Source organism: Leptosomus discolor, chromosome 8, assembly GCF_034619465.1.
Source record: "Leptosomus discolor isolate bLepDis1 chromosome 8, bLepDis1.hap2, whole genome shotgun sequence".
Taxonomy (NCBI): Eukaryota; Metazoa; Chordata; class Aves; order Leptosomiformes; family Leptosomidae; genus Leptosomus; species Leptosomus discolor.
This window is the reverse complement of record NC_141398.1, coordinates 38882005-38905663: the sequence shown is the minus strand read 5'-3', so window position 1 is coordinate 38905663 and position 23659 is coordinate 38882005. Positions and strand designations below refer to the sequence as shown.

At 55.2% G+C, this 23659-nt stretch overlaps 3 protein-coding genes across 5 annotated transcripts; 2 read left to right on the top strand and 1 right to left on the bottom strand.

Annotated features, from left to right (window-relative positions):
- Positions 1 to 44: 44 nt before the first annotated feature.
- COQ9 (coenzyme Q9) lies at positions 45 to 8169 on the top strand. Its single transcript, XM_086468808.1, has 9 exons — positions 45 to 99; positions 1118 to 1286; positions 1890 to 2025; positions 2379 to 2521; positions 2793 to 2877; positions 4049 to 4153; positions 6026 to 6181; positions 6545 to 6598; positions 8114 to 8169. The coding sequence occupies exons 1-9, from the start codon at positions 45 to 47 to the stop codon at positions 8147 to 8149; spliced, it is 939 nt and encodes a 312-aa protein (XP_086324934.1). The 3' UTR covers positions 8150 to 8169.
- Positions 8170 to 8329: 160 nt separating this feature from the next.
- POLR2C (RNA polymerase II subunit C) lies at positions 8330 to 16055 on the top strand. 3 transcript variants are annotated; one of them, XM_086469066.1, is made up of 9 exons: positions 8330 to 8441; positions 8789 to 8838; positions 9067 to 9135; positions 9317 to 9369; positions 9493 to 9621; positions 10669 to 10720; positions 11223 to 11391; positions 14788 to 14862; positions 15532 to 16055. In XM_086469066.1, exons 1-9 carry the CDS (start codon positions 8356 to 8358, stop codon positions 15674 to 15676), a joined length of 828 nt encoding a protein of 275 aa, XP_086325192.1. In that variant the 5' UTR covers positions 8330 to 8355; the 3' UTR covers positions 15677 to 16055. The 3 variants fall into 3 exon arrangements, with proteins under 3 accessions (XP_086325192.1, XP_086325193.1, XP_086325194.1); XM_086469067.1 differs by lacking the exon at positions 14788 to 14862; XM_086469068.1 differs by lacking the exons at positions 14788 to 14862; positions 15532 to 16055 and adding an exon at positions 14318 to 14448.
- Positions 16056 to 18753: 2698 nt separating this feature from the next.
- DOK4 (docking protein 4) lies at positions 18754 to 22146 on the bottom strand. The gene is made up of 8 exons (XM_086469250.1): positions 22081 to 22146; positions 21109 to 21216; positions 20176 to 20290; positions 19961 to 20080; positions 19658 to 19847; positions 19197 to 19335; positions 18979 to 19102; positions 18754 to 18878 (listed from the first exon to the last, which is right to left on the bottom strand). Exons 1-8 carry the CDS (start codon positions 22144 to 22146, stop codon positions 18754 to 18756), a joined length of 987 nt encoding a protein of 328 aa, XP_086325376.1.
- Between the last annotated feature and the right edge of the window lie 1513 nt (positions 22147 to 23659).

The following is a 23659-nucleotide window of genomic DNA, read 5'->3' as shown; positions in this document are numbered from 1 at the left end:
GCGTCCCGCCCTCGTAACGTCATCGCCCTCTGCCCTCTTCCAAGATGGCGGCGGGCAGCCTGTGGCGGGCGGGCTGGCGGCTGTGGCGGGGCCGCGCGGGTGAGGGGGCGGGTGGGCGCGGCTGCGGGGGGGGGCGGTGCTCGTGCCCGTGCCCGTGCTCGTGCGTGCGCGCGGCGGGCGGGGCGGGGCCGGACGGGGAGGGGGAAGGTGAGGTGAAGGGCAGAAGTGGGGCGCCACTAGGGGGCGGTGCGGGGCTGCGGGTTGTTCCGGGCCCAGGCCTGAAGTCGGGTCGGAGCCCGCCTTGACTCCGGTGGCTGTGGGCCCCGGGGGGTCTGGGAGGCTGGAGAGGCCCAGCCTGGCCCATGAGGGTCTCTCTGGGGAGCGCAGTGCCTGGCTGAAAGGGGCTGCGCAGGGCCTCGTGTGAGGAGAAGGCCCCCCAGCAGGGCTGGTGCCCGGCCAGCCCCTTGCACCTCCTTGGCCCTAGAACTGCCACGTGGGGTGTGTGAGGAAACCGGAGGGGGAGTGGGTTTGAAGGAGGGTGTTTGGTGGTGGGGTTTTTTTTAAGTGTGGGCCATGCAACCCAAGCTTATTAAAAACCCTCTGAAACCTCTCTGCAGTTACATAGAAAATTCTCACAGAGTAGCTGTAATTGAAAGCTGCGTTGCCTTCTCATCTGAGAAACACACGTCACGATGAGCATGTTGTATCTGTTAAGACTGCTTGCTCTGTGGAGCATTACTCGCCTCTCGCCCCAAGCTCAGGGGCCAGCACCTCCCTCTAACTCCTCTCCTTCATCGGGGACTGAAAAGGACCCAGGGCGTGTTGCAGGGGAGTCAGTGCATGTTTGTGTGACTGGTCTCCAGTCCAGGATTGGGAAACTCCTTTATGTTTGTGATACGAGCCATCTGCCCAGTTCTTTTCCTCACAAAACACTTTTGCTTTATTTTCATCAAGCGTGACCTTGGCTGAGGGGCGCTTCTCGAAAGTGTTAAAAAGAGACTGTCTCTACAAATTTCTGTTATTTTCAGCTGTTTACAGCAACTCTCTTCTTCATCTTAATTTTCTGTGCTGCCTTTTGTTGGAAGGAGACATCTGACTCTCTTGGTTTCCCTTTCAGTGATCAGGTGCCAGCTGTACCCACCACAGTGTGCCCTCCAGGCCTCAGCCGTGCTGAGAGTCTCCGATGAGCAGAAGAAGGAGCCGTTTGCAGCTTCCTCTCAGCAACAGTTCGATTCACATCCAACCGATCACCAGCCTGAGCAGGAACCTCAGGGCCCTCGTCCCAGGTAACTCACTAGCTACTTCTAGCGCCGCCCTGCCGACAGCAGGATCGGAAGGCTTTGCTTTCCTTAAACTTGAAACAACGAGATCCTGATTTAATGGAGCCTCAGACTGCAGCAGCTGGAGAGATGGTTTGCTGTGACAGTGCAAATTCCACTGTTCGCCGTGGAGTCAGGATGGGACTTGCTTTCAAGAGGGAACCTCTCTGGTCCACAGACCGCAAGCCTTCACTTCTGGATTTTTGTGTAAAACTACACAAAATATGGACAATACGTTGTCCACATGCATATAACTATAAAGCCCCTGATGGAAAAGCTTATAGTTTAGCGGGGTTTTTTTAAAGAAGGGGAATCTGAGGCTGATTGGCCTCCAGATAGGCACCTAGCTTGAGCCCTCCCATATTTTTCTCTTCTCCTCTCATGGCAAAGGTTCATTAAGAATCCTTTTTCTGGAAAGGGAAGGATTTTATAGGAGGAGGTGGTGAGATTTGTACTAAGCAGATCTCAAAGCATGCCTGCACGCAGTGGTGGCAGAGAGTGAGTGGCAGAGTCCAGGTTGCTGATGTTTGCTGGTGACGTTCCCCTCACTGTAACAATACCTTCTCATAGTTACACTGGCCAGGGCGGCCAGGAGTCTGAGGACTATGAGAGCGAGGAGCAGCTGCAGCATCGAATCCTCACAGCAGCGCTGGAGTTTGTGCCTGAACATGGCTGGACTGCAGAAGCCATTGCAGAGGGAGCCAAGGTATGTGGGGAGAGAAGCAAAGAACTAGTTGAAAACTGGATGGAGCTGAAGTTCAAAGACAGCCAGGCCTGCATGCTTCCCCCACATACTCTTGGGTGATGCACCCCAGTCAGGAACTGGGCAGGAATGCGTCCCAGCTACTACACAATAACCCTGTCAGAGTTAAGCTAAGGCACGATGTAGAGTAGTGATCCTAAAGAGGGGAAAACATGTACAGGAAGCACTTTGTAATACAGCGTTGCTTTGTTTAAATTCATATAACTTTGTTCACAAAATAAATCCAACATTTTTCCTGGCTGGACCCTGCTTAGCAGTGTGTGACCTGGGCTGTGCTTCTCCCTTCTTCCCTACAGACCCTGGGTCTCTCTGTTGCTGCAGCAGGGATGTTTCACAGCGATGGCAGTGAACTGATCCTGCACTTTGTGTCTCAGTGCAACACCAAGCTGTCTGAGCGGCTGGAGCAGGAACAAAAACTAGTGCAGTTGGGTGAAGCAGAGTGAGTATTGGGTATGAAAAGACATCTTCCTTGGCAGACTTTGGGGACTGGATAGACAGAAAGGCCACCTGCCACACAGAGACTTTAAGTACAAAATGTAATTTACCCAAATAAAACCACGTTCCCAGATACAGAGTTGGACCAGAGGCATGAAGGACACCTAATACTTTGGATACCTATTGCTGAAGCAGGCAAGGTATCGATCTGTCAAGTTCAGAATTGACTTTAACTTGGGTGTTCTTCATATTTGTATTTTGTTTTCCTCATCCAGGAAGAAGCCTACAGATCAATTCCTGAGAGATGCTGTGGAAGCCAGACTGAGGATGCTGATTCCTTATATTGAGAAATGGCCCCAGGTATGAAATGAATACCAAGATTGTCTCTTTTTTTTTGTGTCTATTTTAAACACCCTGTGGCCTTCAAGACAGTCTCTCCACCAGAGTGGTTCGAAGTTTTAAATTAAACCCTTGCTGGTTTCAGATGATTTGTAGCCTTCAAGAGGAGAGCGACCTTGGGAGGAGGCAGTTAAAGGTTTCCTTAGAACAACTACTTCTTGCAGTTCCGGAAAGGCACTGCCCTTTCCCTCCACCCATCTGGGATCCTCAGGAGATAACCTGTGTCTCTGCTCAGCCCTATTTGCAGTGTTACTGCAAATCCAGCTCCTCGCAGCATTATTCTGGCTGCACTGCTATCGCCTGATGCCTGGAAATGCAGAACTACTGCTTTGTGGCAAGAAACCGCCTGCCTAGTGTGTGAAGGACAACCGCTTGGCAACCTGAGGGCAGATCTCTGAACTGAGTGGGCTCCATCCTTCAAAATTCCGATTTCCATCTCGAGCCGTTCTTCCCAGGGTGGGAAGGGAGCCGAGTTGTGGCCACAGTAACGAGCAAAGAGTTCCCAACCTTGGGCTGCAAAGATTGCTGCAAAGCCCAGAATCACTGCTGGCCTCTGAGCAGCTGAATCCAGTGCTCCTTGCAGAGAGGGAAGACAGGATTCATGGGCTTGTTCCAGATTAACATAACTTGTCTTGTGAAGGACGTGGGTGGTTTGTGACTCTCCTGGTGTTGCATTATTACGTTCAAGGGCTGCAGGATCCCAGTCCAGCCATTATGGCTGGCTGTTCTGCCCTCGGTAGCTGCTTTGAGTTCAAAGTCAGAAAAATGAGAGATTTGACTCCCTGCCCGTAGGGGCACAGCAGAAGTGTGAGTCAGCTCAGCCTGTGCTGTGTTTCCGTGCCTGGGGAGGCAGCTCAGGAGAGCACGCACCGTGGCGTTAGTGCTGAGCGGGGAGCTTTGGGCTCCAGCACAGGCTGAGGCCTGAGCACGGCGGCTGCACTGTACATCCCCCACAAATCCTGCCACTTGGAAAGACCGGTGTTAGCTGAAAAGAGCTGGGAGGACTCATGACTGGGAGCTGGGGGCAAGTCAACAGCAAGAGGGAAGAGAGAGCAGAGCATTGTTGGTCTGCTTTAGTACGTTGGTCCTTCTCTCTTCGACTCCCTCGTTTATCTGTGTGTTTCCTTTGCAGGCTCTGAGCATCCTGTTGCTCCCGCATAACATCCCCTCCAGCCTCAACCTCCTCACCAGCATGATCGATGATATATGGCACTATGCTGGAGACCAGTCCACAGACGTAAGTCTTTGTGCTTTGCAGACTGGCTGGTTCTGGTTCTACCCCTCGGCACTTCAGCAAAATGATGGGTTGAAGCAGGCATCGTGCCACATCTCTCTTGAAGCGACCTGTTTGTGGAGTGAAGAAGACATTTTCAGAAGCACCCAACGGTCCTACAAGCTACAGTCTAATTTCCAAAGAGACTTAGGAGCCAGTGGGACTAAATGCAAATTAGTGCCAATGGAATTAGTGCAAATTAAAAGGACCTACTTTCCTAGACTCTTTTAAGTGCTCTTTTGGGTTTGTTTTTGAAGAGACAGACAAAATTGTTGAGATTTTGAGACTAAGTTGATCTAGTATTCAGTGAAAGAGCAGCATGTCTCTGTCAAAGCAGCTGTCTCTTCCATCAGCAGTAGCATTTACAGATTTGATTTGAAAACCTTTAAAGCACCTACCTAAAAATACCAGTAGCTTATTAAAGCTTTCATCTTTCTGGCAGGAAAAATTATAACCTTAATTAAATCCATTAATAAATTACTTTAATTCTTATAGATGTAGGGAGAGATGAGAAAAGCTGAATGAACCATTTTAACAAATTACTTTAATAAGCTGCTTTTATTTGTGTATAAAAGAGAAGCTACTGCAGTGAAAAATAAATAAGATGACAGAAAAATTAAAGGAATAAACCAGAAGAGAACTGAAAGGCTGCGATTGCATCAGGCACTGCAAGTCCCTTATGGGTTATGGAAGTCAAATCGACATGTCAGAGTCAGTGTCTGCACTATGCTGTTCCTGAGGTCTCCTCACCACCACAGGGATTAGGAGAGGTTCTCAAGTTTGTCTTTTGTTTGCACCTTCTGAGCAATTACAAGAGTTTTCGTGGGAAGCTGTGATGCTGAGCCTGCTCCCTTTTTCCAAACTCACAGTGGAGCCCTCTTCACAATGCCAAGAGCTCGGTAGAGTGTGCGCATGCCTCAGAGAACCCTTCAGGTGGTTTTCTCGGAGCAGGAGGAGAATCAACAGAAAGAGTTTGATCTCAGGCACCTGGGAGATCCAGCTGCAAGTGGCAACATCCCTCATGTTTCTCCCCTTGTCAAAGCTTGCAGGTCATGGTGCAGACAGTCGAGCTTTTGATCCCACTGTTGTTTTCAAAACCAAGGCCTGTGTTTTCATTTTCTATTGCTTTGTAATCATGAATGGAACAACCGGTATTTTTTCTAGGTAATAGCAGCAAATGAGCACTCATTTTAAAAAATGTTTCTATATTTAATCTGCTAGTGGTTCAAGTGCAACTGGAAAAACTAGAGTTTGAGTTCCTTGTGCATCTTTGCATTGTGTGACCTATTGTTGTCATGCATCCTACGGCACTGCTGCCAGCAAGGCACTGAGGCATTTAGTGATGCAGCAGGCAGTAGTGGTATTTCAGTGAGAGGATTTGGGAAAGGTGTATCTCTGTGATGTCTTGCACAGTGCTGTCCTCTCTTTGTTCCCTTTCTTCATGCTTGTATCTGGTGTGAACTGCAGCTCAAGTTCAGCGCGAAATATAGCCGTTTCTCATCTAGTCAGGTCTGGAATTGGAGCTTTGCATCACCTGCTAGCGGTCTGTAGAGTGAAGATGAACGCTTGCCCGGTGCATGCAGGCTAGCTGAGCAAGGATGAGGTGGTGGGGATTTTGTTCAGCACTTTTAGACACCGTACTTGTGACCTCTGTCTGGTGCCATGGGAGCAGCTCGTGGCCCACTGCATCACAGAGCCCAGTTACACAGTTTAAGTGAGGAGGAATGTCCAGCCGTTATGCTGTTTCCCTTCGCCGTTCTCCAGTCTGCTTTTATGAGCTGCATTCTTGAGCTGCATTCAGGTCACACCTTTCTCTCTCATTTCATGCCCTTGCAGTTTAACTGGTACACTCGTCGGGCTGTGCTCACTGGCATCTACAACACCACTGAACTGGTGATGATGCAGGATTCATCCCCTGACTTTGAAGAGACTTGGCGCTTCCTGGAAAACAGAGTAGCTGATGCCATGAACATGGGCAATACAGCTAATCAGGTAACATTACAGGCGAGGAATACACGCAGTGTCCCCCTGCTCCCCAAATATACATGCAGAGAGACCTGGCACTTCAGTCATGCAGACCACGTGCCTGCTGAGAGACCACGGGTGATTCCATCAAACATCAGTAAATGCTTCTGTGTTTTCTAGTAAAATGACTGTAGGCGCCCTCTTTGTCAGACCGGCCCGATGGTTAGGAGACCTATATTCCCAGGAAATCTCTTCCATGTTTCTTATCTCTGGCTATCGTTTGTCTGCAGTGCTTGGCTTCTGTGGGCACCTTTCAAATACAGTTTGTGTTGGGCAGCCACAAGTCTAACTGCAGAAGGTCAAAGGCCATGTTCTCCTTGTGTCTCCTAGGTACAGTCAACTGGAGAAGCAGTTGTCCAGGGCCTGATGGGCGCTGCAATCACTGTAAGTAATGCTGAAACCAGTGAGGCTGTAAGGGCAGGATTGTTTTTGCTCCCTTCCATGCTGAATGTCAGGATGTTTTTCCTCCCAAATGTAGAGGGCAGCATGAAAAAGAATTGTCTTTCATAACTGAACTACCTGTAAGGATGATTTTCTGGGTAGTTTGAGGTTAGTTCACTGTGTTGTGGTGAAAGAACTCATAATAGAGCAGAAAAAAATAAGTCTGAAGCTGCAGGGTGAGCTTTAGGGATGAGGGACAGGTGATCAGAGTAAATACTGTTCTCCATCACTTGTCACGAGATCTCTTCCTCTGTGCTGGATTCTCTCCCTGCGCTGGAGATCTTGACAGCAGCTCAGTGTCCCCGTGGACACACAGGAGGTGGCACATGTCCCTGAGCCAGAGCAGGGTGACTTCCTCAAGCCATTTTAGTCGACTGCAGTGTCCTTCCAAGAATTCATTCCCTTCTTGGTAGCATCCTGGACTGCTTTGTGTCTGTGCAGAGGGAGCTGCGCTTCCTCTAGGATATGAAACAAACGTTTGTGTACCCAGGAATGATTTTTGAAGGGCTTCAGGGCCTCCCTCTGAATCTATTTTTGGGCAACTCCCATTTCATTTAGCAGCAAAGTGATTTCCTTGTTATCAGAAATATATTTTCCTTGTACCAGTACAAATAGGCTGGAACATAAATTAGAAATAATTTTTACTATATGAAGCAGTTCTCAAGAATTTCTCCCACCTCCTTCCCCCTGCAGTTACGGTGGAATTGTTTCATATCTTTAGTGTTTCTCAGCCTCTCTCTGCTTTCACACCTGTGTGTGCCAAAAGGATCCTCCACCAGAGAAATCCCCACGCTCTGTTGGTGTTCTTGTGCATCAACACGACGCTCTCCTGCAGACTGCGTCCCTGCAGCTTGGGTCCGAGATGTCTGCTGTTACCGGATGGTTAGCCTGTCCCTGCAGCAGATCAAGAGGAACTAGGCTGCTTCGGGGGGGCGGGGGGGAGGGCTACGGGTTGCAGCCAGCTGGGTTTTAGGGCAAAATCATTCCAGTACATTAACTATGAGGAGCAACCAGTCCAGGCCTCCCGTGTCTGAGGGTGCAACTGCTGTATGGGTGTGCTGAGCCCTCTAGGTCTCTGCAAAATGGACAAGCAACCTGAATGCTTCAACGGCTTAAATTCACTGCTGGGGTCCGTGTGGCCACGGAAACGAAACCAAGCTGAAACTTACTGACCTAGAGAGCAAGTTCAGGTCAGAGGGATGCCTGTGGCTGGATCGAGGGCGATTTCTCCACCCCTTTTGAATTCCCCGCCGTCCTCTGACCACAGATGCTGCCTTTCCCCGCCGGCTCCCGAGCACACGGGCCTCCCCTCCTCACCTCCGCTCTCTCTTCCCGAGCCAGACTTGCTGCCCGGCAGCGCTGAAACCTCCAGGGCTGGGCGATAGGCTTCCGTGTCCCGGGGAGCGCGGCTTCTCCCGGGGCACCGGTACTTAACCCCCTTCTCCCTCTGCCCCACAGATCCGGAACCTGACGGGGCTGAACCAGCGCCGGTGAGGAGGCAGCGGCGGCGCGGGAGCCCGGGCGGGCCGCGCCCGACACTTCCTCGGCACCAATAAAACCGAACCCCAGCCTAGCACGGACTCTTTTTGGGGGTGCACCGACGGGGACGGGGACGGGGACGGCCCGGGCGGGTCCTCCGGGGGGGCGGCAGGGGGCGGGCGCGGGCGGCGGCGGGCCGGGAGCGGTGCGGGGGCGTAGCCATGCCGTACGCCAACCAGCCTACAGTGCGCATCACCGAGCTGACGGACGAGAACGTCAAGTTCATCATCGAGAACACGGACCTGGCGTGAGCAACCGCCGGCGGGGCCGGGCGGGCGCGGGGACGCAGCAGGCGGCGGGCGGCCCCGGTGGCGGAGCTCGGGGCCTGCCTCCTCGCACCGCCCCCCTCCCAGGCGCGGCCTCCCCGCGGCCGCAGCCGGCCGGGGGAGGCGGGACGGGCCGCGGGGATCGCCCCCCTCGCTCCCTCCGCGGGTCGCGGCCTACCTGCCAGCGGGCACCTCCGGTGCGGGCCCGGTCAGGGCCTCCAAGGCATGGCCTGGGCCTCGGGCCCGGCCGGCGTCTCTGCGGACAGGCCAGCGCATCGCGAAGCTCCACGTTCCCTCCTGGCTAAACACGGGTGTTTCTCTCCCTCAGGGTGGCAAATTCCATCCGAAGAGTGTTCATCGCAGAAGTCCCTATCATAGGTACTGCCTTACGCTTCCCTGGGGCCACGGTGCCCTGGGCCACCAGCCCTGTTGCTCTCCCCGCTTCCCCTCCATCTTCAAGCTGCCTTCAGCTCACCCATTTAGCCACTACTGTGTATTACCAGATGCTGTCTCAGCTTCACCGTAACGTTTTCTGTGCCCTCACAAATCGCTCGGCTTTTCTCCACAGAAATATTTCTCAGGTTGTTGACCTTTTCTTCTCTGCAGCCATCGACTGGGTCCAGATAGATGCCAACTCCTCTGTGCTCCATGATGAATTCATTGCGCACAGGCTGGGTGAGTGCCAGGCATGGCAGGGAAGATGATGTGCAGCAAGGCAGAGGTTGCAGGCGAAATCAGTCTGGAGATGCTGAAGCACCTTTTTCAGGAGGCTTCTGTCCCTCTGCCTGTCTCAGCAGGAGGGTTGGTGCTCCCATGGTCTCACTCGGGTGATTCTCTGATTTCCTACTTTCCACAGGTCTCATCCCGCTCACCAGCGATGACATTGTGGATAAGATGCAATATTCCAGAGTGAGTCAAGCAAAATGTTGTGGGTGATTATTTTGGTGGTGGTGGGTGTCTGCTATGATGGGAAACACTAATTCCTTGCTGGGAGAGGTTTGGCATAAAGGTCTTGACCTGTGTCTGTCCCAGGACTGCACATGTGATGAGTTCTGTCCAGAGTGCTCTGTGGAGTTCACCCTAGACGTCCGGTGCAATGAAGACCAGACTCGTCACGTCACATCCCGCGATCTCATCTCCAACAACCCCCGGGTCATACCGGTCAGTGCGATGCCTCTGCTAGTTGCAAGTCCCCGCTCTACATTCCTATTGAGGCCAGGTTGGCGAACACAGGGGGTGGGGACAAAACAAGGCCTCTGAGCACATTTCACGTCGCCTAAAGCCCCGCTTAAAACTGGTGGGAGAGCAAAGCAGGAATATCTGCAGAAACAGCAGTGTGTGCCAGTGCCTGCCTCTTTGCCTTGTTGTCCTCCATTTGCTGCCTGATGGCTTGTCAAAGCAGCATGGCCTTGTTAAAGCCTCATCCTGCACCCCTCATCTCAAACCCTTGGGAGGCTTTAGTGTAGCCCCTCCATCTTGCTTTGAATGCACAAAGTGTGTGCGCTTGTGTCTTGCTGCCATGTCGCTGCCTGCCCGCTTGCTGCCAGGGCTTGGGCAAGGTCAGCCTGTTCGAAGGCTTGGCAGAAACCCCGAGGCCTTTGGTTTTCTGGTTCTTGGCTCTCAGTGTGGCAAAGTGTGAGGAGCCTGGGCCAGGGACTGCCAAATGGCTCTTGCCCAATTGCCTTGGGAAGGGTTGACAGAGCCAAAGCAGAACAGATGTAGAGGGACTTAGTAGAGAATGGTTTTAAAATGCTGTTGAGGCCACATCCAGATGTCACCACAACCTGCAGGCTGCTTCTGGTGGCTGGTGGTAGTGTCTGCCTGGTTAAAGCCTCGCTTGTAGCCCAGTGTCTCTTGCTTGCTTTGGCTGAGGTGCTGTGAATGCTGTGTGTCACCTGCCATCAGTCGTGGGAGTGACTTTGGGCTGTGTCACAGCCACACAGCAGCGCTGGGCTGGGCTGAAGCACTCGCCATCCTGTGGGGAGAGCAGCTCAGGAGACGAGCAGGCTGCTGGAGTGGGATGTCGTGTACCTCGCTACAATGGCCTGTGTTGTCCCAGTTTCCGTGAAGTAGGGTGGGCTGCATTTGTTGCTTCAAGTCACTCTAGAGTGGCTTTCTGCAGTCTCTAATTTTTGTAGGCAGCTGCTATTTGATGTGGGGAGTAAAGTGGATCTTGCCATTAATTTAGTTGCTTTTGTTCTTCTGCAGGTAACATCTCGGAGCAGAGACAACGATCCCAATGACTATGTGGAGCAGGATGGTAAGTGGTGTTTCACTGGGAATAAGAGCTGGAGGAGGAAATTAATTTTTCTTTCAGGCTCTTTGAACTCATTCTTCCTTTCCTAGCTGTGTAACTGTAAGGCAGCTGTAAAGCTGGCAGTTGAGAGACACCGGCATCGCTGCATCAGGGGTTAGCCTTAATGCCACTTAAAGATTATCCCCAGGAGTAAAGTCCTGTCAGAGGGTACTTCTCTCTCTGCTTATGAGAGCTTAGAGACAGCAATGATGCAAAATGCTGTAGTGTCTGCTGCTGCCTGGGGGCCTGAGCTGTGCCTTTGGGCATACGTGCAACTCTCTTTTACTTAGCAAGATGTTCTCCAGCTACTCTGGGGACACAGATGAGCCCCTCTAAGAATCCAAGCGAGCCCTGGCTTCTGATGATATTTTTCTGGGCCCTAAAAATTCCTGCTTTTGCCAGTGTGAGATCTGCATGCTCGTTTCTCCTCTGCAGCCTTCTCAAACAGGCATGTGCTTTTCCGCAGACATCCTCATTGTGAAGCTGCGAAAGGGCCAGGAGCTGAGACTGCGAGCCTATGCCAAGAAGGGCTTTGGCAAGGAGCACGCCAAATGGAACCCCACGGCAGGCGTAGCCTTCGAATACGACCCGGACAATGCGCTGAGGCACACCGTGTACCCCAAACCAGAGGAGTGGTAAGTCCTCATGTCTGGAGGGACTGGAAAAGATTTTCCAAAAGGCACCTATGCTTCAACCCTGGGGATAATTTGGGTCAGTAAGTGAGCGTGAGCATGCCAGTCGCTTCCCCCTGCACAGACTTTGCTCCTGTGTTAAGGTACCAAGGCCAGTCACTTGATTGTAGCTGTGTGCAAGGTGGACTGGCTTGTGGCCGCCTCTTGTCCTTCCCTCACACAGTGTCACAGCTGTTTTACCTCGCTCACTTCCGTGTTCTTTCCCGCCATGTGTGGCTGTTTTTTCTTCCCTGCAGAAGTGGTATGTAGGTCAGGGTAAGGTCTGAGGAAGGAATAGGTCCATGCGAGGTGAAGAGATTGCTACGAGAGCGAAGAGCAGAAGGTTAGGTTGCAAGGCTGATTTTGCAGCCCTCTTTGTTTGAGGGAGCTCAGTGTGTGGCTCTGATTTCACCCATACATCTCCTCACTCCTGGAGCATGAGCTCTGGCAGCAGGGTTTTCCTCTCTGGCCCTTTCCTCTGCTCTGACATGTGCTGCACTGGTAGCATGCTGCATCTCATCTAAAAGTGACATGGTTTTGCTTTTGGAAAGCTGCTGCCCTGCTTTGGCCAGGGTGAGGACTTCACCTAGCAGCACTTCTTCATGAGTAGCTACCTGAGCTGGTGAGTGGATGTGCTGCCGTAACAGCAGGGCAGCAGCCAGAGCTGCGCTCAAGGTCAGGAAGACCTCGGTACAGGGATAGGATATGGTGCAGGGACCGCAGAAGCCAGGGCTGAGTGAGCCGGAACAAAAGCCTGTGCAGAGCTGCAGCTGGAGACAAGGCTGGGTGGCAGCAGGGGCTCATCGGGTTTTCCTCCTGTCACAGCCAGGCCCCACGCTGCCAGATTTGGCTCTGCAAATGGTGGCAAGCAGTAGCAGGCAGGAAGTGGGCTGTTGTGCCTCCACACTGTCCGCTGCAAGTCTGGGCACTCTGATTCATTGCAGAGCATGGCCTTATGCTGTCCCGTACTATGTTAGCTGTCAGTAAACGTGCTTCCCAGGGGTGCAGTTAGCCTAGAATTCACACCTCAGCCTGACTGCCAGGGGCTTTCTCTCAGGAGCTGTCACGGAGATCCTGTGCAGCTAGGTTTGCACTCGGAAGGCTAGAGAAGCCTTTTGTCACCAAGGGTGGAGAAGTGAGTGAATCCAGAACATGCATGAAATGGGGTGGGATCTGCCCGCAGCCGTCCCAGCCCTGTTTTACAGATGGAAGGAGCGAACTCCTGTTGGCTTTGATGGGCTCTGTAAGGTGTGTTTGTGGGTCCGGTTCAGTCAGTCTGGGTGAGAACGGGATGTGCCAGGCGTTTGGGTCCTTCAGGACTTCGTCAGGGCAGTGCTCTGGGATCTGCAGTAGGAACGAGGCTGGCTGGTAGTGCCAGAAATCTGGAATTGGGCTTTTTCCTTAGCGTTGCTGAACTGCACAGTGGAGTGCCTGACTTTGGGAACTGCCAGCTACAGACCAAGCTGTTGGGGAAAGTCTGTGAGAAGCTGGTTGTGGTGAGGTGGTGCAGAGCCAAGGAGGATGCTGCTCAGCAGTTTTGTGGTCAGGAGCATGTTAAAAGAGTTGATGTGCCAGCCTGTCCTTTGTCAGCAGCAGTTTGGGAGTGGAAGTGAATAGTTTTGAAGTTTCCAGATCATTTGCAGCAGGTGAATTGCCCCAAAATTCAGTTGCTGTCTGGGTGATAGATTGGATGCTTGAGGAGCAAGAATGTCTCTGTGATGTGGAATTTCAAATCGGGATTTGAAATCATTTTAGGCTTCATTTTGGTGCTGTAAAAATTATCTGGTTTAATTTTTGTAATGCTGGATAGTAAGTCTTTGACACTGATGAAGTGACAGACCTGGAATACTGCTTTGAGTTGGACAGCCAGATGCCAGGCAGGCTTAGGTATTGCCTTCTTTTTGGTTGAGGATTCTCACAGTGTGAATTTTGGAGAGTTTGGGCTTTTGGAGATGTTGGCGTTGTGGAGAACAGCCTCAGCTGTGTGGCTGAGCACTTGTACCTTGGCAATGAGGTGCTTCCCTGGCTGGGTGGCCCAAGGCAGCTGCAACCGGGGATTCTTTTGTTTGGTGGCAGAGTCGCCTGCATCTTCAGGAACCTGGTGTGCTATACAATAGGCTGGGTACCTGGAAACAGTTTTTGAGAAGTTCTTAACAAAATATATGTGAAAGTTGGAAAAATCCCAAAAGAAGGTGGACGTTGGAGCTGCCTGTGCCCTGATGATAAGTCTGTCTTTCCAAGGTCATCCAATTCCCTGTGTAGACAGTACAGAGACAAAGGCCTCTACTATCCAAGGCTAAGCTGTTATTTTTGGTTTGGTTTTTCATGCTTTTTGAGGCTGTTGGCAGAACCCTGGCATGCAGCTGGACTCTCAAAGCGGCTGTCGTGGTGGTGGAAACCTCTGCCCTGTTTTTTTTAGTCCTGGGTGGTTCTGCAAGTGATGTGAAGACCCAGCTCCATTATCGCTTTACCTCTCTTACTGGTTTGTTACAGACAGAGGGTTTGTTTGGGAAGTGCAGTTTTATTTAAGGCAGCTGATGACAGGGTGCTAGGATCAGCCTTTCTTGACATCGCTGAGGCGGAGGAAGGCCAGCAGGAGACCTTGATGGGCATGGGATTTTCTATGCTGGCTTCTCAGACAGCTCAAGGTTTTGGGTTTTCTTACACGGATGGAGCGCTTCCAGTCTCCCCAGTATGATGCTCTATAAGCCAAGGGACGCCGCAGGTAGAAAGACATAGTGGCCTGGCTGATGCACAGGTATTGTGATTTTGGTGGCGATGCGTGTAGAGGCGTGGAAGTGCAGGACATTGGGACGGGGCTCACTGATGCAGCTGGTGTCTGAAGTACAGGAGATTTTTTTTTTTTTTTTTCCTGCTGGACACAACCCAGCTGGGCCTCCGCCTCTCAGCTGTGCTGCACAAACCGAGTGCTGGAGTGCTCCCGTGTTTTCCTGGCCTGGTGAAAAGCAGAAAAAAAAGGTAACATGAGGTCCATTGCTCCATAAACAGTGTCCAGGCTCCACAAACACAGTTGCTTCAGGCATCGGCATCCCTTCGCTGTACGTACCTGCCAGATTGTGCTGCTGTAGGTCGATGGAGCCGAGTTTGGGTGGAGCGGGACTGATCTCTTTCTCCAGCACTGCTGGGTGACTGTGTGTCATTAATGAGGAGTTAGAAAAGACAACACAGGACTGGGCTGTTTTTCTGTGACTTGATGTTTGATGGCTGCTCCCCTACCTGCTGGATGGGAGCCCCAGTGCTCACTCTGTGGGACCAAACAATGCCGCAGAGTGCCTGGGTGCTGTGGGGCTATGCTGGAGCGTGGGCTCTGTGCTAACCTTTCCTGCTCTTTGATTCCAGGCCCAAGAGTGAGTACTCGGAGATTGATGAGGAGGATGCTCAGGCTCCCTATGACCCCAACGGGAAGCCAGAGAGGTAGGAAGCTGAATGCGCTGCCGCAGCTGGAAGATGGGGGGACCAGCTGAGTGCATCTCATCTACTTTCATTAATACAAGAGTATCTAGTCTGTGCTGAAGTTTGCCAGCCCAGGGAGCTGGTGTTCCCTGAAAAGCAGGGCAGACGTTGGAGTTAAAGTGGTGATATGCTCAGGGCTGGCAGGTTTTCCCCTCTGGGAGATACTAGATGACTCTCCTGAGTTTGTGGTATCAAGTGGGGCAGTGCAGCACTAGGTGAAGCGTGAGGCCTCTGGGGGAAAATGGCTTAGGGTATTTATTCACCCATGTGGGTCTCTCGTGCTCGGATTGCTCGTGATACCCCCTCTCCCAGGTTATTTGCACTGCAGCCAAGCCAACCTTACTCCCTGTCGCGGAGCTCTGTGCTGGTTCGGGGATCATGGTGCTGAACAGAAAAAAATTCCAGAAGTGCTCTTGCAGCCTGTGGAGTCACGAGTGTTGGTGTGATGGTCTTAGACGGGTAGTGCTGGCTGTTTCCTGGTTGGGAGGTGAATGATGCTGATGGTTGTGTTTTCCAGCAGAGCTCCCTGCGATGGGTCAGGACGGGCTGGAACTGCTCTGTGGATGCTCTCTGGTTTTGCACCTCCTCACAGGGCAGGTGGTGACTTAACCCTCTGACTTGTAACCTCAGGTTTTATTACAACGTGGAGTCCTGTGGTTCTCTGCGCCCAGAGACCATCGTTCTCTCTGCACTCTCCGGCCTGAAGAAGAAGCTGAGTGACCTCCAGACCCAGCTGAGCCACGAGATTCAGAGCGATGTCCTCACTATAAACTGAGGTGCCCCCTTGCAAGCGGGTGCTGACGTGTGAGTGATGCAGAAAGTCCTTGCCTCTGTCCAGCAGCGCTCTGGGCTGAGGGTTTTACCTCCCCATCTCCCTCTATCTTTCCTGGCCCAGCTCTGCTGGTTGGTGACACCTCTTCCCTGGCCCTCCTTCTCATGAAAAGCCATCGTGGTGTGTAGGGTAAAGCAGGAAGGGAATCAATGAGCACCTTTGCTGGGACAGGCTTTGTCTTTAAGCGATCCCTGAGCTTTAGGCCAGAGGTTTGGATTCTGGCCATGTGGCATTTGGGATTGGGAAGCGTGTACCTCAGTTACACAACCCTACCTTATTTGCATGTTTCTCCCTTACTGTGCTGAATAAAGCCTTACCCCTCTGTGTTCTGTCATCCCTGAAACCTCATCTGGGGCCACAGGAAGAGATGTCACATCATTTACTTCTCTTCAATAGACATTAACTTAATGAGATGTTTGGAGGGAGCATAGCTCTCTACCCTTGATTACTGCTCTTGACGTTATCTCCTAAGGAGACCAGAATCCTCTCCAGCAGGTAGCCTGTCATTTACCAACCCAGCACTGCGTTGAAAGCAGATGTTTGAGGCTGGGCTGGTAGGTGAGATGCTGCAGAAGGCAGTGCTGCAGAAGAGCCCAGATGGGCCAGGCAGGCTTAGCTGTATTTAAAAACTCCTTCGGAGCAGACTCTGCCTGTGCTCTGTATCATCTCTGTGTTAGGAGCTGGGATGGCGGGGAGTCTGCCGTTAATAACCCCTGGCTGACAGCTTCCAGTGTGCATACAGCCCCAGGGTGGGTTGTGTGCTGGGCTGGAGCTTGGTGCGGGGTCCCAACCTGTGACCACTGTGGCAGTGGTTGGTCACCCTTTCTCCTCCCCTGCATCAGTGTCCAGCAGGACTTGGGCTGAGCTTCTTGGTGACGCTTTCCTGGAGAGATCCGCATCTTCCTTCCCGTGGTGGCTGAGACAGAGGGGAAGGCATGTGTGCCACTGTGCTTGTCCCAGCGTGGACGTGGGGCATGGGAACGGCTCCAGGGTGCTGGGACAGGTGCTCATGCTGAGCCAGGGAGAGCTCCGAGTCGTGCTGCCTTCCCCTCCAGGGAAGAGCGGCTGCAGCAGGGCTGCTTCTTTGGTGTCCTTGCCATGGCAGGTCTCCCCAAGACCTGTCCCCGTCCCTGGAGGGAGCGCTGCCCCGGCTGGCATGGCTGTCTCGCCTTGGGGTGAGCGCTCAGCCAGACAGTCATGGCACTGATAACCGAGCTGGCACAATTCTGGGAGAGCTGGAAGACGGAGCAGCCTGAACCTCCTTTGCCCGGGGTCTGGGAGCCTCCACTGCCCTGGCATGTCCCCAGAGCTGGAGGTGAGGGGTGACTGTGGGGTGCTGGCATCCTGTTGCACTTGGGGTTGTTTGATGGAGGGTGCCAGCTTGCTCCACCCTTTGCTCCCTGGCGGTTTTAGGGCTTCGCTTGAAATGTCCTGGCTGTGGCTGGAGGCAGAACAAAGCTTTGAGCCAAGGATGCTGCCAGGAGCCTGAGGAAATCTCCCCCCATCAGCAGTTTTCTCTCTGGCAGGCGCTACTCCCACTTGTGCTTCCCAAGTGCATTTGGATGAAACAGACAAACAAGAAGGGTGGATAAGGGTTGTTTATTCATTGAGCATCTCCTTAAAAAAAAAAAAAAGAAAACCGAAACATTTTTGGTAATAAATGTTAAACCTTTTTCCAGATGAGGTGTGTAGCCAGGAAAAGAGAGCAAGTTACACCTCTGCCCTGGGCGAGGATGTGGTGCTGGGGTGCCAATGAGCCCCTCTGCACCTGACTGTGCTGCAGGGGGCAGGGAGCAGCCCTTCTCCATCCCACCCTCCCCCCAGCCTCAGCCACAAGCTACACCAACCCAAGACACAGTATTTACAGACCACAGGTTCCCACATCACAACACTCCCTGTCCCCAAAGCACAGACCTGGAGCTTTAAGGGTGGAAATAAAACCACTGACCCCCCAACCCAGACCAAAAGAAGACTCCAAAGAAACACCAAGGTTTGCACAGCAATAAAAAGATAGCCCTTCTAAAGGAGGTCAATAAATAGGTGAACTAGAAAAAATCAATTGCTTTCGAGTTCAGCACATGAAGCCCAGCTGCACCCCCAGGTGAGGGCCTTCACCCCCAGGTGAGGGCTTTCACCCAGCCGCACCGACGGTGAGGAGGGAGTGAGGACAATGGGAATGGGGGTGCACGGAGAAACACGGCTCTCCCCCCATCGACTTCTCTGCCCAGGGGCTTTTTATATCTGCAAAGCTGCCCCTTGAGTGACAGGTGCTACTGGCCAAAACCAGTCTCTGGGTTGCCCACGAGCAGATAAACAAAGGGCATGGCCAGGGGGGGAGCGGCTGCAGGTGGAGAAGTGAGGGCTGCTGGGGTGGGGACAGCCCAGGAATGCTGGGGTCTTGGCTCTGCCCGGCTGCTCACCCCAGCAGAGTCCCCTGGAAGGAAAACCAGTTTCTCCTGAGACATCTCAATTCCACAGCAAGTGCTGAAATAGCTTCAAGAAGTGCAAAAATCAGCTCAGAGGTGGTGGGGCATCCCCAGGAGCACCCCATGCTTCACGGCAGGGGTGTGAGATGCTGGGACCCTGCACCATCAGCCTGGCACAGCCACATCCCCCAGCGCTGCTCCGTCTCTGCAGTGGGGTGATGCTCCAGCCTTCCCCCCCCGCCTCGCAGAAAACACCCCGACTTTCATGACCCCCCTCCCTTCTCCATCTCCCACCTGGATTGCCCAAGAGTCAAAATCCTCTCAGCGCCTCATGCATTCATGTGAGAAGGAAAAATCTCTTATAATACGGATATTCAATATATATTTCAAGTCAGTTGAGGCTGAGCCAGCCATCACCTCCATTAATGTCAGGCCAGGGCGCGAGCCAGCACCTGCCTCCCTCTCCAAGGTCTTGGCATGGAGGATGCCCCAGTTCGGTCTCTCTGGGGACTTGAAGGGGTGGCTGCCTGCATCCTTGCCACCCCTCAGGGAAGAAAAAGGGGAGCCCCACCGTGGCCCCCTCCCCCCGCCAGCTCATGGGGATGATGTGGGCTCCCTGCTTTCAGGCTTGTCACTTTTGGAGGACTTTGGCTTCAGCAAGATGAACCTGTTGAGGGGTTCGGTGTCGGAGCTGGCCTGGGCACCTGCATATGCCTCCCCTGGGGACGAAGCAGAGGGTGGGCTCGTGGTGGGGAGAGACACCCCATGGGGGGCTGGAGGAGCACCGGCGGCTCCTTGGTGGGGGCCGAGGAGACTCACCGGCATAGCTGGAGGACTCGGCCATGTTCTGGGAGCCAGTGATGTGGTGCCAGTAGGCGCTGCGGGGCAGCATGGTGGTGGGGGTGCAGGGGTAGGAGAAGTGCTCGGTGCCCTTGTTCAGCAGCTGCAGTGGGTGAGAGGTGGGGGTGAGGGTGACACAGAGTGCCCCGAGCTCCCCCCTGCTGCAAGCTGTGGCCCCAGGGTGGGCTGGAGCTCACCCTGACATTCTTCTCCATCTCCAGCAGGACCCTCTTGTGCTGCTCAGCGATGGCCAACGTGGCGCTGTGCACGCGCTGGTAGATCTGCTCGCCTTCCTGCGTCTGGAAGGTGTAGAGACCTTCCCCCGCATCACACATCCTGCAGGGATGGGACACCGGGTGTCACTGGGATCTGCAAGCCAAGGGATGAATAAAAATAACCCACCCCACCCCCCCCCAGGCAGCAGCTCGTCCAGCTTCCCATGCTTCAAGTGCTGTCCGCTTGTCTCCTCCATGGTGCTGAGCTGGGACCAGCACCAGCCCCAAACCTCCCCAGCCGTGAGGCACTTTATGAGGGCCATGGCCATCACCCCAGTGTCAGGCCTGCCCTGGGGTGCTGGCAGCAGTGCCACCTCCTGATGCACCCAGCAGGATGAAGGCACCCGGTGGTGGTCCCTGTCCCAGCGAGGGTGACATCTCACCGTCCGGCCTCGAAGGTGAAGCGGGTGGTGTCACGCCCGTAGCGGCGCAGGGAGCAGAGAGGCCAAGAGACCAGCTTCACCCGGGGGTTGTGCGTGTCCCAGAGGTAGATGTTTTCATGGGTGATCTGCAGCTTGCACTCGCCATAAACGTCCAGGTTGGGGCAGGGGAGGAGGAACACGTTGAACCTGTCTGGAGGGGGGGGGGGGGGGGGCGGGGGGAATAAAATAAAAAACCAATTGGGGGCGGGGTTTAGCGAGGCCGAGGCCGAGCCCGGAGCGGGCACCCCACTGCCACGTGCTCACCCGTCTGCTCACACTGCACACCAGGCGCCAGCAGGTCGGGCTCCCCCAGGCTGATATCATTCAGGCGGGCACCCAGGCACTCCACCGACAGCGTCTTGTACCACTCCTCTGCCTCCAGCTCTGCAAAGCACCACGGCAGCCCCTGGGTGACCCTGGCCAAATCGGGGTACCCCACCCGCACCACCAGCCTGGCTCCCCGGGGTGCTGCCCTGTACCTGAATCACAGGTGAAGGTCCGAGCAGAGTCATCGGTGAAAACAATGGCCACGGCCTGTCTCTTGGTCTCCTTGGGCAGCCGGGTGATGCACTTGACATTGCTGATCTCAGTGACCTGTGGAGGTGGCAGGCAGTGGGGGGTGTCATTGAGAGCTGAACCCAAATCCAGCCCCGCTGCACCCAGACCCCAGCTGCTGCACCCAAACCTGGCCCTGCTGTGTCACGCAGGTCCTGGCTGCTGCACCAAGGACCCCATGGCACCCAGATCCCAGCTGCTGCTTCTTCACCCAGACGCTGGCTGCTGCACCCAAACCTGGCCCCTGCTGCACCCAGATCCCAGCTGCTGGCACCCAAACCTGGCCCCTCCTGCACCCAGACCAGCCACTGCGGCACCCACATCCCAGCCACCGCTTCACCCAGATCCCAGCTGCTGGCACCCAAACCTGGCCCCTCCTGCACCCAGACCAGCCACTGCGGCACCCACATCCCAGCCACCGCTTCACCCAGATCCCAGCTGCTGGCACCCAAACCTGGCCCCTCCTGCACCCAGACCAGCCACTGTGGCACCCATATCCCAGCCACTGCTTCACCCAGACCCCAGCTGACATGGCACCCAAACCCTGACCTCTACGGCACCCAGCCCCTGGCTGTTGCCCCCTGACTGGCCACCGCTGCACCCAGATCCCAGCCGCCACTTCATCTAGCCCCCAGCCCCTGCTGTACCCAGCGCCCAGCTGCCATGGCACCCAAACCCTGGCCCCTATGGCACCCAGATACAGCTGCACCCAAACCCAACTGCATCCCCCACCAGAGTGCATGGGGTGACAGCCACCCAGCTCCAGCCCAGCAAGTTTAGGCGAGGAGGGACCCGCTCCGGCACAAAGCCCCAAGCAGCAGGCAGCACCCCAGCACCCTCCCACTGCACCCCTTCACCTTGGGACACCCGTGCAGGCACACCGACTTCTCATCTGGATATTTCTCCAGGCGCTGGGGCCCTTTGCTGGAAGCTTTCCGGAAAACCAGCCAGCACCGCCGGTAGATCTGACGGACAGAGAGCGTGGCGGCTGCTGTGGTGCAGGTGGGGGTCCCTGTCCCCACCCTGTCCCCATCCCCTTCCCCAGGACCCTTGCCCAGTCCTGCTTACTCTGCTGGCTTGGGGACAGGAGGGGACACTGGGGATGGGGACATCCTGGGGCTGCCATCATGTCCCTCCCCTGCCCCCCCCGCCACCAACACTAATTACAGAGATTAATTAACGAACATGGGTAAGGCTCCCAAGGGGACCCCCATCCTGGCATCTCCCTATCCCCTCTCCCACAGCCCTTGGCTCCGGGGGTGGCGGGGCCATCGTCCCCAAGCATGTGTCCCCCCCCTCAAGCCCACTCTCTCTTTGTTCTCCCTAATTAGCGTGAAATTACCCAGCATGCTCGTTGCCGCTGGCTTCGAGCGATGGAGGCGGGCGACCAAACTCCCTGACCCCCCCCACCTATGGGCAGCCCCCCTAATTTGTACCCTGGGGCATCCCCAGGGCTAAAACTGGGTACGGAGGGAAACTGAGGCACAGGGCGGGGCCCTCAGGGACACCCCCAAATCCCTGCAGTGACCTGTGTCCAGTGGTGGGAGACCCACGGGGGGGACCCACCCAGTGCAGGATCCGCCCCCCTGGGACTACTGGGTGATTTGGGTATGAACAAGTGGCCTGTCCCTGCCCCGCCCCAGCCACCACAGCCCCCAAAATGTCGCTTATTCAGCCCAAAACCAGGGACGCAGGTTGCCGCGAGAGGCGACGTGGCTGGGAGACGCAGCCACGTACCCTCTTGCGGCAACCAGTGCCCCAAATCCATGGGTGCCCCCGCCTTCCACGTCCCCGTCCCCTCCCCCCGTTCCCCGAGACCCCCCACTCACCCCCAGCTTCTTGCTCTTCATCCTCACGTAGCCTTGCTTGATGATGTCGTTAAAATTCGTCGCCATGGTGATGGCCCGATGGGGTGGGGAATACTTTGGGAGGGGGGGGCTGCCTTTACCTTCGCCCCCCCCTCTCCATCCTCTTCCTCTGTACCCCCCTGCCCCTGCCTCACCACCAGCCCAGCTTGGTGTTAGCAATGTCCCCCATCCTGGCTGGAAAAGAGAAATGACAGATCGATGGGTGACATCTTCCTCCTCCTCCTCTTCCTCCTCCTCCTCCTCTTCCTCCTCCCTTCGATGCCTGAACCATCCGAGTGGAACAGTCTGGCATTAACCCCTGCCAGTGCAGCGGCGCCACGAGTGGCGTTTGTCCACCCTCCAGCCACCAGGTCTAACATGTGCCCTAGGGGACACCCACGCTGGACCTCACCCACGGGTCTCCATTGCCTCTTGCACTGCCCCTCCTTCCTCCCGGGCTGCTCACTTGGGCAGCAACACGGCCTTGGCCGCTGGGCATCAGTAGGGTTCAGTGTTAACAACCCCTCCAGCCAGGCCAGCTCTGGTGCGGGGTGTTTTGGCCCTGGCACTGGGTGCCCAAGGGACCCCAGCTCTGCTGTCAGTTTGGCCTTGCTCAGCCTGGTCCTCGCTTGGTCCCACCACTTGGGGCTGCCGCGGGTGGTGGGGCCAAGCAGGGACTAGGCTCCTTTCCCAGCATCCAGGGGGATCCAGCCCCATCCACCCCAACAGCGACAGCCCAGAGGAGCCAACCCACAGTGACTACACCCCAGCATCCCCCTCCAGCCACCCCACCACCGCCACCGGGATGGTTTGTGTCCCCCCCTGTCCCCCGCCAAAAGTCAGGCTGGCCCCACTGCCTGGCACCCCGCACCCGGTCCTGTGGTTTCAGGGGCTGCTCTGTGGTGGCCCACTGGGTGGTGATGGGAGCTAGGACAGCATCCTAGGGACCCTCTGCTGTCCCGAGAGGGACTTGGGTCCAGCGCTCGCCCCTGTCACCCTCACCCCACCTCATGCACACCAGCACCCCAAAGGAATCCAGAGATGCTGGGGGGGGGGGGGGGGCACCTCCTGCCTCCTCCCCGCCATCTGCCACCTCCAACACCCCTGACCAGTTGTCACCCGGGCATCCCTGACCCCCTCCATCACCCCCAGGTCTCCGCCACTCTCACCGCCATCGTCCCTCCCCGCGCTGTCACCCCCCCGACACTTGTCACCTCGGCCAAGCCCCATCCTGTGTCACACACCCCCACCCCGCAGCCGGTGCCCCACCGTGTCGTCGTATCCCACTCCGCGGCCTTACCCGGCCCCCCCCGGTTGCAGGCGGCAGCTCCGGCGTCCGGCTCCGCGTCGCTGCCAGCCCTGGAGCCGCGCGGCCCCGCCCCCCCCGGCCCCGCCCCGCCCCCGCCCCTCAAAGGCCCCGCTCCCCACCCCGTCCCGGGCTGCCTCCTCCGTCCCTCCGGGCCCGACCTCGCCTGGCCCAGCCCAGCCAGAGCCACAACCGGCTGCCCTGGAAAGAGTTTTCCTGAATGCACATCATCAGGCTTCAGAGTGAACGTGCCGT